Below are 10784 nucleotides of genomic sequence, written 5' to 3'. Positions count from 1 at the left end.
TAGGGGTGTGCCTATTCAACTGAAGCAAAGTGTGGGCAAATTTCCACATAACGTCGTAGGAGGCAGGATGTGGGGCGGGGCGGACAATCATATTTGCTAAAGCCCCTTCCTACAGAGGGCTATCCAGGAAATCCAGGCACTAAACTTCCTCCCACCTCTGGGTTTCTGCATGTGCTCTTCCCTCTGCCTAGCATGCTAGCATGCGCCTCCCCCTGATTTTTACATAACTGGCTCTTTATTATTCAGATCTCAGGTGAGATTTTTTTTTTTTTTTCATTCGAGAGGTCTGCGTTGGTCAAGTCCTCTAAGGCAGTCACCTGTCATTGTCACATCACTATATTTTAAGACCCCAACTCCAGAGTGAGAGAGTGGCCCAGTCCAGTGCCTCGTCCTGATTTGTGATCCAGCTTTTCCTGGTTATTCATTGTCTCTCTGAAAGAAAGTCAGTTCGCTGAGAGCAGAACCCCATTAGAACTCACTTCTGTATCTCTGCTGCCTAGAACAGATCTGGCAGGCAGCAGGTGCTCAATGCTTTTTGAGAGGGTGAAAAGGGCCCTTCACCTAATCATTCTGGCTTTCCAGGCCAAGATCTGTGCCCTCCCCTTCCCGGGAACCCCTGCTCCATACACAGCACCTGACCTGAGCAGAGAGAAGTGGCCCAGCCATCTTGGTCACAGGAGTTCTCCTGGCGTGAGGCCCCCTGGGAAGGATCCTGGGCCTGGAGCAGGATTCTGGTCAGATGCCATTCCCGGATCATGTGCAAGAGCCACAAGGAGGGGAGACCAAAGGTAGAGGGGCAGCAAGGAGTGGGCAGGACTTTCTGGGTCCCAGCCAAGATGGTAGAAGAAGGGGTAGCTTTTCCCAGCCTTCCAACACTGCTGTTGCCAGGAAAACAGGGTACCTGGAAATTGTGGCTGTTTCCCCGACAGTGGGAACCCAGACTCTGGAACAGATGCATAAACAGTCAGACACACACACAGGAGAGAATAAAAGTTGGGTTTATTCAGACTGTTTCCGTCCCATTTGGATGCAGAGTGAAGGGTAGTGGGGGCGGGGAGGCAGTACCTTTGGCTTCTAGGGGCATTTCTGATTGCCAACCTTGTCTGTGTGGCCTTTGGGCTGCCAGGATGACCCCTCTGATGGATGGAGCTGTGGATAAAGGGGCGGCCGCAGGGCCCTTCTGGGGCCTTCAGACCAGTCCCCAACAGACCAATCCAGTGCCTAATTGGCCCTGTCGTCTCCAGGAATTAAAGAGCAGATGGCTGAGAACATTTCGACTTATAATAAAAGAAATAAGGGCCGAGGGTGATGGGTCACTCAGGGGGCTCCATCTGCGGCAGTGGCACGCAGACTGACGCGTGGGTCAGGTCCGTGTGAGGAGCATGTGTGTGTCGGCACATATTACACCCTCCGTAGCAGCTGGGAGCCCTCACTTTACCCCGTGCCCAGGCAACTCAGTGGACGTCTTCCTAATCTTTCTTCCTTCCTTTGCAAGAACCGGGCCTAATGATGGAGCCAACAAACGGCAAACAGCCCACAGGTCTCCAAAGATGCCCTTTCATCTTGGTCCTGGCCTCATGTGTGCAAAAGGTAGCACCCATCTCAGTCCTCTGGAGGGAAGTGCCCCAGGGACAGGTGGAAAGCTGCGGTGAGAGGAGGAGGGCCTCACTGGGCTGCAGGCTGGGAGTGGCCACGGGGCCTGGGAACCCTCTGGGCTTCTGCCAAGCCACCGCTGAGCTCAGCTGGGCTATGCAGGAACTGCCGCAACAAGGGGGAGGTGTGGAGCCCGAGGTGGGGAGCTGGGCCTCTGGGCGACCCTGCCTGCTCCGTGACCGCGGTGGAGGATGTGAGCACTGTGTTTCTGTACTCATCCGCCTCCTCATACTGCTCAGTGACACTTGTCACGGCTCCATAGCTCTGGGAGCCACCAGGCCCTGTCTGCAGCTCCAGAACACTTTTCTGCCGCTCGCTGGGCAGGGGACTGGCTGAGGCAGGGGCAGCCTTGGGCTGTCCAGAGCACTGGGTGACTTCGTTCTTCCTGGCCTTGTCCTGGACACCTTTCTGCGGGAGCAGGACCTGGCTCACATGCTGGGCCTGGTGTGTGCTTTTCACAACATCTGGGCTGTCCCTGGGGCTGGGGGCCTCTGCCAGCTTCCTTGTGGCTGACTCAATGGAGATGAAGGTTGGGGAAGAGGGTGAATCTCTTCTGCAAGGCAAGACTCGAGGGAGGCCTAAATCTTGGCTGAATGTCTCCAGCTTCCTGGTGGCAGTTGAGACTGCTTGACCTCTGGCTTCTGTGTGATTTCTGACTTTGGTTTGACTCTGGACCTCAATAGGGCATGGAACCTCGGTTTGGCTCGTGACTGCAGTTTGACCCCCGACCTCCTGGACTGAGCAGTTGGGCCTGGCTCTAGTGCTGCCCACGACACTGACCTTGCAGGCACTGTGGTCCTCTGGGGGTCTTTGGGAAAGGCCCCCGGTGTTAGCCTCAGGCTGGAGGCTAGACATGGAGCTGAGGGCCTTATGCACCGCTTCCTCAATGTCCAGCAGCCTGGCCAGGGTCTGTTCCTTCAGCCGGGCAACCTCCAGGCTGACCCTTGTCAGCTCTCCAAAGGCCTGTTCCACCGAGGGCTCAGGCTTGCGGGGAGCAGCAGGAGCCTGAGGGGCCCCTCCCAGCTGGGGCACGGCCTCAAAGAGCCTCTGCAGCGCCCGCACGTCCACACTGCTTGCTGCCTCCTTCTCCAGGGCTTGCACTTGGCTCAGGAGGCTCTGTAGCTCTTGCTGGCTTTCCTGCAGAATGTCAGGGCTCTCAGGGACCTCTTGCTGGGAACCTTCCATGGGCTTCTCTCCTAGGGGCCTGGGGCCCTGCTGTGGTGAGGTGGGTTCACTGCTGAGAGCTGAGAGCTTGGGGGGCTCAGGGCTCCGGGAACTGCTGCCCACAGCTTGACTGGTGGTGGGCTTGGGGGCCATGGTGCTGGGGCCATGTCGAAAGCTGGGCTGACTCTGACCATGGGGACATCCAGCCAGAGGTATGCATCCCTGGCTTGCAGTGGTGGGGACATTTGCCGGTGGAGGGATGGCTGCATTTTTCTCACCTTGTTTGTATTGTCTTTGGAAGGAGCTGGGAGATAGAGCTGAGGGCTTGGGCAGCCTCTGAGGAGGGGGTATCTGGCTTAGATAGGCAGGTTTGGGGGGCAGCTGGGGCTTCTTCCTTGGGGACATGGTGGGTTCCAGTTTCGGGGTCTTTGTCTGTGACTCCCCAGGGGTTCTCTGGCCAGCAGGCCTGCTGTGGGAGTGGAGAAGGGGGTCCTGCAGGAGCTCGGACGCCTGCTGGATGGAGTCCTCATCATGGTGGGCTGGGAAGTCAGGTCCTGTCACAGCAGCTGGGAGAGGAGGAGGGGGAACAGAGGCATTATGGGAGTGTAGGCTGGCACCTGCGGCCTGAGGCCCAGAGACCAGAACATGGTGGGCTAAAGAGGCAGCCTTCGGGGTGGTCTCTGTAGCTCGGAGGCCCCCTGGGCCCATTCCTGCCATTGTTTTTTCTGGAGGCCCCCAGGCCGTCTGTGTGCAGCCCCCAGGCTCCTCCCACCCTGGCCTAAGACTCCGACCTGGGCCTTCCTGGAGTGGGCTGGGAGCCTGGGTGGAGAGGACAGTCGCCCTGCCCCTTGGTGGGGGTTTACCCTCAGAGGGCTGGTCACCTCCAGGTAGGTCAAAGGTCCTCACAGGTTGAGCAGTATAGATGCCGTCCTGAATAGTCACCCACCCTCCAGGCAGCCCTCCAGGCAGTGCTTTCTGTTCCCCACTGACCTTTATGGGGGCTGTTGGGATCCTGGGGTCACCTCCAGCCATAGGCCCAGTGTTGCTCTGGGAAGACCTAGTGGCTGTGGCGGGTGCTTGCAGAAGACCATCCTGGAAGTGGGGGGAGATAATTCCCTGGGTGGGGGCCTGCTTGTGCTTATTCAGAACTTGCTGCTGCAGGCTTTGGGCCTCAGCCGTTGCCATCCGCAGGCTCTGCATGGCGGCCTGGAGGTCTGGGGCTCCAGGCCCTGGGGGTGTACTCGTGGCTCCTTCTGACTGTGCCAAAGCTGCCGTCCGTTTCTGTCCAATGGAACTGTCTTCTTGCTTTTCTTTGCCAGTCAGAGGGACTGCTTTGCCCATGGCCTGTGGGGCGTAGGGGGTGGCCCCAGGGCCTCTTAGATGCCCCATCCCCATGCTGGGGTCCAGAGGGGGAACATGAATGATGCCCTCAGTTGGGGGCAGCCTCTGGGCCCCCTCGCTGGCTGGCACTGGACTTGGGTCAGCCGGTGGCTCCCACCGCAAACTGTGCAGGCCACTCAGATCTCCTTTGTCTATGCAGCTGGCCAGCAGCTGAACACTGCTCCTCTCGGGGGCCCTGCTGGTCAGCCTGGGCTGCAGAGAGTAGGCAGTGAGTGAGACCAAGCCCTGCTCTGTCTCCTGCATCACCAGCCCAGTCCTGGCCACCGAGGTGCCCAAGCCACAAGCCAGCAACTGCTGAAACTCAGGGTCCATGTCTTCGACATTCCTGCTGCTGCCTGGAGCTGGAAGCTTCAATGGTTTGAGCTGGAGCTGGCCCACTGGATCCTCCTGAACCAGCAACCCCTGCTTGTCCAGGTCTGGCCGGCGTAGCACTTGGCGGACAATCCTGGGAAGCTCACCAGACACTAGTTCCTCCTTCCGTATGTGGGGCACCCCCTGTCCTGGGCCTGGGAGCACGTACTTGGCCAGGCAGAGCTCCCCCGGCCCTCGGGCCTCCATGAGGATGCCTCCCCGGTGCAGGATGCCAGGCATGGCATGCAGAGTCCGCAGGGTCCTCTCAGCTGCAGTCTCCTGCTTCTCCAGCACCCTGCTGTCTGATGGGCCTACAGGCTGCTCTTCCTGGAGGTCGTCCCCTCGGATGCTCTCTGCTGCCAGGGAGCCCATGGGGCAGTTCTCAAAGAGCCAGGTGAACTTGTGCACAGAGCCTGCAGGGATGGGCTCCGGGGTCACCCTCGACCCCTGGTCTTCCCTCTTGCCTGCCTCCAGGGCCTGGAAAACCTCCTTTTGACGAGACACCTGGCCTGAAGGGATCTCCACTCGGCTGCAGTATCGCACAGGCCCTCTTCCACAGGGACGGCCTGAAGTCTGCAGAGGCTCAGTCTCAAAGACATGTCTGTCTGTCTGTCTTTCTCCAGCCTGGACCTGGCTAACCTTCAGGTGCTGTTCCCTGGAGCCTTCTGGTCTGTCCTGGGGTTGAGGCACGAACATCCAGGTGCAGGACTGTGCCTTGGCCTTAGATGTGGGATCTGTGACCTCTGGCTCCTGCTTGCCTGCCAGTTCGCTCATGGGGCATGTCTCAAACAACCACCGGAGAGTCTGCACGTCACCCTTGGGGACTGCCTCAGGCTGGGGACATGCCTGGCTCCTTCCTTCTTCTTCCTGTCGTTCCTGCCGCTCCCGGTGGTGGATTACTTCCAGGGGCTGGGTCTCAAAGAGCCACCGGGCAGTGCCCACGTCTCCGGCCACCACTTCCTGCCGGGTGATGCCCCGTACCACGTCGACGGTACTGGGGTTTCGGCCCAGTCGGTCTAGGGGCTGCGTCTCAAACATCCACCTGTAGCCCTGCACATCACCTCCAACGACCTGCTCTCTGCTGACAGACGTCAGGGCATGGAGGTGGCCTTTGTCATCCTGCATGGCATACACTGGGGACCCTGTGTCTTGAGACTGCCCAGCAGAATCAATTCCTTCTGCTCTGCTTACACTCCTGGGGGCTGGAGGCCCCCCCTGCCTGATGCTGTCCAGGGGAATGGTCTCAAAAAGGTTCTTGAAGGTCTTCACATCCCCTTTCGCCTCATCCCTCTGGGGGTCAGTCTGAGAGAGGGACAGTGCTGCGGAGCTGTCACCAGATAGATGCTTGTACAGGAGACCCTCACTCTCCTGGGGACCCATCCGCTGCAGGTGACCCACTTGGACATTGTCTCTGGGAGTGTCCAGGGGCTTCATCTCAAATAGCCACAGTGTGGAGCGTACGTTGCCGGGGACCACTTCCTCTTTGGGTGGGGCCTCTGCCCCCACCTCCTCTTCCCCCTTTAGAGTATCTAGTGCTCGGGTCTCAAACAGATGTCGCTGCTGCTGAACATCTGGACCAGGAGGGACAAGGTCTGGGGATGGCTGGAAGTCCTTCTCGTCTACCAGGATCTCCCGGATGGCATCCAGGGGCTGTGTCTCAAAGATCCAGCGAGTTGCACTGACGTCAGGCCGGGCGCCCTCCTCCAGGGAGATACCCCGGATGACCCGCACCTGGCTGGGATCGCGGTTGATGGCATCCAGAGGTTGGGTCTCGAAGAGCCAACGGGCTGACCTCACCGCATTGCTTTGGATCTCTTCGCGGCATGCGGCCTTGACCTCATGGATGGCGCCGTCTGCGTCCTGGATGGCACACAGCGGCTCTGTTTGGAACAACTTCACTGTCTTCTTCACATCACCCTTCAGCTCCTGGATTTCTGAGCGCAGCTCCAAGGGGCTCTGCTCCTGGATGGAGGGGCGGGAGCCCAGGCGGTCCAGTGGCCGTGTCTCAAAAAGCATCTTAGTACCCTGGACATCTCCGCTGGCTGCAGGCTCCTTCTCTGTACCCTCTGGTGCCTCGTCCTGGCCTGTCAGCTCGTCCAGCGGCTTTGTCTCAAACAGCCAGCGGGCTGCACGAACGTCCCCTCCGGATGGCCGAGGTCCGGCTGGCTCCTGGTCTATGCTATTGGCAAAGGAACCTTCCTCAAACTTACGGGAAGTGGCCTGGACGTCGCCACCGGGCACGGGCTCCTTGGCAGCTGGCTTCTCATGGTCCCCAATGGCGTCCAGTCGCCAGTTCTCAAAGATCCAGCGCATGCACTGGACGTCCCCCTCGGTGGGCTCCTCCGAATCCAGGACCTCAGCCAGGTCTTCAGCCACGGCCTCAGCCAGGTTCTTGCGGAGCTCAGGGTGGATGTGCCTGTACAGGCGGCGGAGCTCATTAGCTTGCCGCTGCTGGTGGAACTTAGAGAAGGACTCCTTGGGTGGTGGCGGGGGCAGGTCCTCCAGAGCTGGTGGTGGAGGGAGGGGCAGGTCCTCTGCAGCTGCCATCTGGATGGTTGGAGTGGGGGCCACCCCCGTCTGGGTGTCGGCCATCCTCCTGAGGAGAAGGGGCAGAGATGAGGGTGGGGCTGGGGGCCTCGGGGCGGGGGGAGGGGCAGTTTTGGGGAGAAAAGGCAGGGAGCAAGGCCCAAGGCCCTGAGGTAACATGCCCTCTCCAGACCTCAGCTGGGTCTCACTCTGCCACCTGTATGCTTGGTGTGTGACAAGTCTTGAACTTAGGGCATATGGAGCCATCCAACAAGGTGGGTCCTGGCTTCCCCAGAATCACCTGGGTTGCTAGGGAGCAAGCAGGGCGCTGCTGGCCATGAAGTTCTGTCCTTCAGCCCCACAAGGGATGCTCAGACCTTCAGTAGACAAACTGGACGTGCCCCATCCTCCCCTTCCTTTACCAAAATCAGTTTTCCCTGGCGGAGTCCCAGGTGAGTGGCCTGGAGGGAGATCGTGATTTATGGGGTCTTAGTCAGGGACCAGTCGGTCCCTAAACTGGTGACTGTTTACCATGGAGAAGAAAATGCCCTTTCATGACACCAGAGGGCGTGCTTGCCACTTTCACTGGGAGTCTTGCCCAATCCCTTTGGGGCTCTCCAACCTGTCCCAGGCCGACCGATGCATAGCTGGGGCCCGCAGCCCATGCTACCGTGGGAGAAGTAGAGGCTCACCAGGTATCTCATGGTTGGGCAGAGCCAGATTCTGATTCCCAGGTAGGGGTTTCTGTGCCATACCCCAAGACTCAGACGTCTGAGCCTGGGGTATCTCAAGGGTCTTCTAGCCCAAACGCTCGTAATTAAGCATGAAGAAACGGAGGCCCAGAAGGGGTCAGAGCTTGGTGAATGAGTAACGGGCAGTGCTGACTTGGGGTTCCTAGACCCTATTTGGGGCCTGGCTCTCAAGAAACAGGAGGGTAAGGAGTGTGAAGCTTTCTTATCGGCTGTGGTGTCCCTCTGTTCCCCAGCAGGCACCCCTAGGAGAGTGTGAGGGTGACAGCGACAGGGAGGGGGGCAATGGGACCATCTGCAAAGACAGTGCTGCCCTGGCTCATGGAGACTCAGTCCCGACGGTGTTGCAACCGGCCTCACGCTGGCTCTGTGCTCCTCTCCTTTCTTCCTCTTCAGGTGAGTCAGCTTTCACCAAGGCACTGCCTCCCCCCAGCTCACCCGGCCCCCCTTCATGGCCTCCCACCCCTCAAGCCCTTCTCTGGTCTCTGGTCTCTGGTCTCTGTCCTCTGTGTCTTATCTGTCTTGTGACAGGTGTACTAACAGTTCCCAGAGGCCAGTAGGGAAAGAATGAGAAGCATGTCCCCTTCCCGCTGCCCCTGACCCACTGCTCTGCTTCATACTCGGTGCTAAATATAGCCAAGGTCCCGGCCTCCGCATGGCCGCCCTGGGCCCCCTCCTGACGGAGGCTCAGGCTCGGCCAGTGGGGCCCTGAGCGCCTTGGCTCACCTTAGCTTTTTCTCCACCCTGGGCTCCCTGGTCCTGCCCCTTCTCACCATAACTCTGGGGGAGTCGCTGTAGTCTCTGAGTTCTAACGAGGACCCCCTGCCAAAGGCAAACTGTGCCTGTCCCCACCTCCTCCCTGTCCTGTCACCACCAGTGTGTCCTGAGCAGATGGCATATGCAGGCCACCAACTCCACCCCTCTGCCAACCCCAGGAATCTCTAGAATCCCTGTTATGGTCCCAAACAGTTAGAAGCATGGAGTCCAGGGATGTCAGACCTAAGGACCCTCAGAGGTCACTGAACCTGACCCCTCATTGTACAGATGGGGAAACTAGGGCCCGAAGAGGGGAGAGGAGCTGTCCCAGGAGGCTCTGCAAAACAGTAGCTAGGCCTGAAGCCGGTTCCCCAACTCCTGGCTTTCCCAGCCTCACCCCTGCCTGGCCTAAGACCCTTAGGCTTAAGTTTCTAGAAGGCAGGGATGGAGGAGGAGGAGGGCAGAATTCAGAACTGGGACCAGACTTAAGGTTAGGGGCCTGAGCCCCAAGAAGTGTTCCAGAACATGGCCTTCTCGGGCTGGCTAGCCCCTCAGGATGACCCCACCTCTGTCCCCAGTCTGCCCTGCCTTGGCATAGCCCCACTATAGGTCTCTGCATCTGGTCTGGCAGACTCAGATCTGGTCTCCCTTGCTTGTCCTCCGTTTCCCCGCCCTCCTCCCCCCCGTCTGCCCACTGGGCAAGATGATGGTCTGGGCATCCCAGCCCAGGTCCTAGGCCATGATATGTGGGGAGCTGGGCTCAGGCCAGCCCTGGGGAGACATTCCTGGGACCAGTTATGCCAAGACTTTCACCCACAACAGCTGGGCATGGGGCCTGGCTCCCAAGAAATAAGAGAGTGTGAAGGTTTCTTATCGGCTGTGGTGCCGCCCTGCTCCCCAGCAGGCACCCCTAGGAGAGTGTGAGGGTGACAGCTACGGGGGGAGACGGGAGGGCAGTGGGACCCTCTGCTGAGACAGCCCTGCCCCTGGCTCATGGAGACTAAGGAGGCAGAGTCGGGCCTGCTTCCCACCTCCACCTGCATTTCCTCCCGCCTCTCCTCTCCTCCTCTTTCCTCCAGACACTGGAGCTGCCTGGGAGGAAGCCTGGAAGCCTTAAGAACTCCATACCTGTATTTTGAAAATCAAAACTCCAGGCTACCTCCTCCTGAAAGCCTTTCTGGATTTTTTTAGACTGGTAAGAACTTGGCCCTTCTGCGGGCGTCAGGCTTGTGGCAACCAGTCCCTTTACGTCCTCAGGGAGTCTTTATACCAGAGACCTCTCCACTCACCTACGTCCAGCTGCACGGCCCCTTAACTTCCTTCTGCCACCCCTAATACACGGTATCCTGAGAACCATCCGGAGGGTGCAGAGTGGACCCCAGCCTGGAGAGCCAGTCCTGCCATGGACAGACAAAAAGCAGGTGACTCACCTGAGGGTCCCACTTGGCTGACGGCGTGCTTGGGGTCTGTGGCGGGGCAGCCTAAGGTTTGTCGTTCCTCTCTAGCTTCTTGCTTGGGGTTGGTCCTGCTCTGCTGGCTCCGTCAGATGCCTTCTCACTGCCCTGGCCCCGGGTCTCTGTCCCCTGCCAGTCCCAGCAGCTGCCTTTATCTTGCTGGCTAAGGGGTGGGCCAGAGTGGGGGCAGGCGGGAGAGGCTAAGTTCAGAATATGAAGTGGTTCAGTTATTTTTAGGGCTTGTGGAAGTCACTCTTCCATCCTGGGGAATCGGTTACATGTCCTTTCTGCCGGGAGGTGCACAGGAGTGAGGGGAGCACTTCATTCATCCAAGTCTGATCGGAGGACTGGGCTCAGTGACTCAGTCAGGTGTCGGGCGCTGGCGTCCCAGACTATTCTGAGGAAATGAATAAGGAGGGACAGCTGACCCCGGGACAGCCCTGCCTAGTCCTGTGAGCCCGCTTCCCTACTCTGGACTGGCCTCTGAGCTTTCCTGACGCGTGTGTGCCCCCTGTGCCCTCCTCCCCTGGTCCCGGCCTGGGTACCTCTGAGAGTAAGTCCCCGCTGTCCTCCCCCACCCCCTCTGCACTAAAGATACCCATTTTTCCTCATGCCCCGCAGGTCAGATCTACACAGCCCTGAGTGCAGCTGGATTTGGGGGAAATCATCTGAATTTCCAGGCCTCAATTCTTCACTAGGTCCCTGGTTTATCAGAGAATTCCACAGAATG

The 10784-nt window shown here is 59.1% G+C and overlaps 1 protein-coding gene across 3 annotated transcripts; it reads right to left on the bottom strand.

Moving 5' to 3' along the window:
* Positions 1-982: 982 nt before the first annotated feature.
* Positions 983-10165, bottom strand: XIRP1 (xin actin binding repeat containing 1). Of its 3 annotated transcripts, none has more exons than XM_033133146.1 (3): positions 10031-10165; positions 6780-7165; positions 983-3383 (listed from the first exon to the last, which is right to left on the bottom strand). In XM_033133146.1, the coding sequence occupies exons 2-3, from the start codon at positions 7159-7161 to the stop codon at positions 1666-1668; spliced, it is 2100 nt and encodes a 699-aa protein (XP_032989037.1). In that variant the 5' UTR covers positions 7162-7165; positions 10031-10165; the 3' UTR covers positions 983-1665. The 3 variants fall into 3 exon arrangements, with proteins under 3 accessions (XP_032989037.1, XP_032989035.1, XP_032989036.1); XM_033133145.1 differs by having other exon boundaries at positions 3243-3383; positions 3808-7165; XM_033133144.1 differs by having other exon boundaries at positions 983-7165.
* Positions 10166-10784: the final 619 nt, after the last annotated feature.

The sequence above is a fragment of the Rhinolophus ferrumequinum genome, chromosome 17 (assembly GCF_004115265.2).
Source record: "Rhinolophus ferrumequinum isolate MPI-CBG mRhiFer1 chromosome 17, mRhiFer1_v1.p, whole genome shotgun sequence".
Classification (NCBI taxonomy): domain Eukaryota; kingdom Metazoa; phylum Chordata; class Mammalia; order Chiroptera; family Rhinolophidae; genus Rhinolophus; species Rhinolophus ferrumequinum.
This window is presented reverse-complemented; position numbering and strand designations above follow the sequence as displayed.

Excerpts from the sequence above, each read along its gene's own strand:
- XIRP1 (XM_033133144.1), bottom strand. The coding sequence starts at position 7,161 with ATGGCCGACACCCAGACGGGGGTGGCCCCCACTCCAACCATCCAGATG.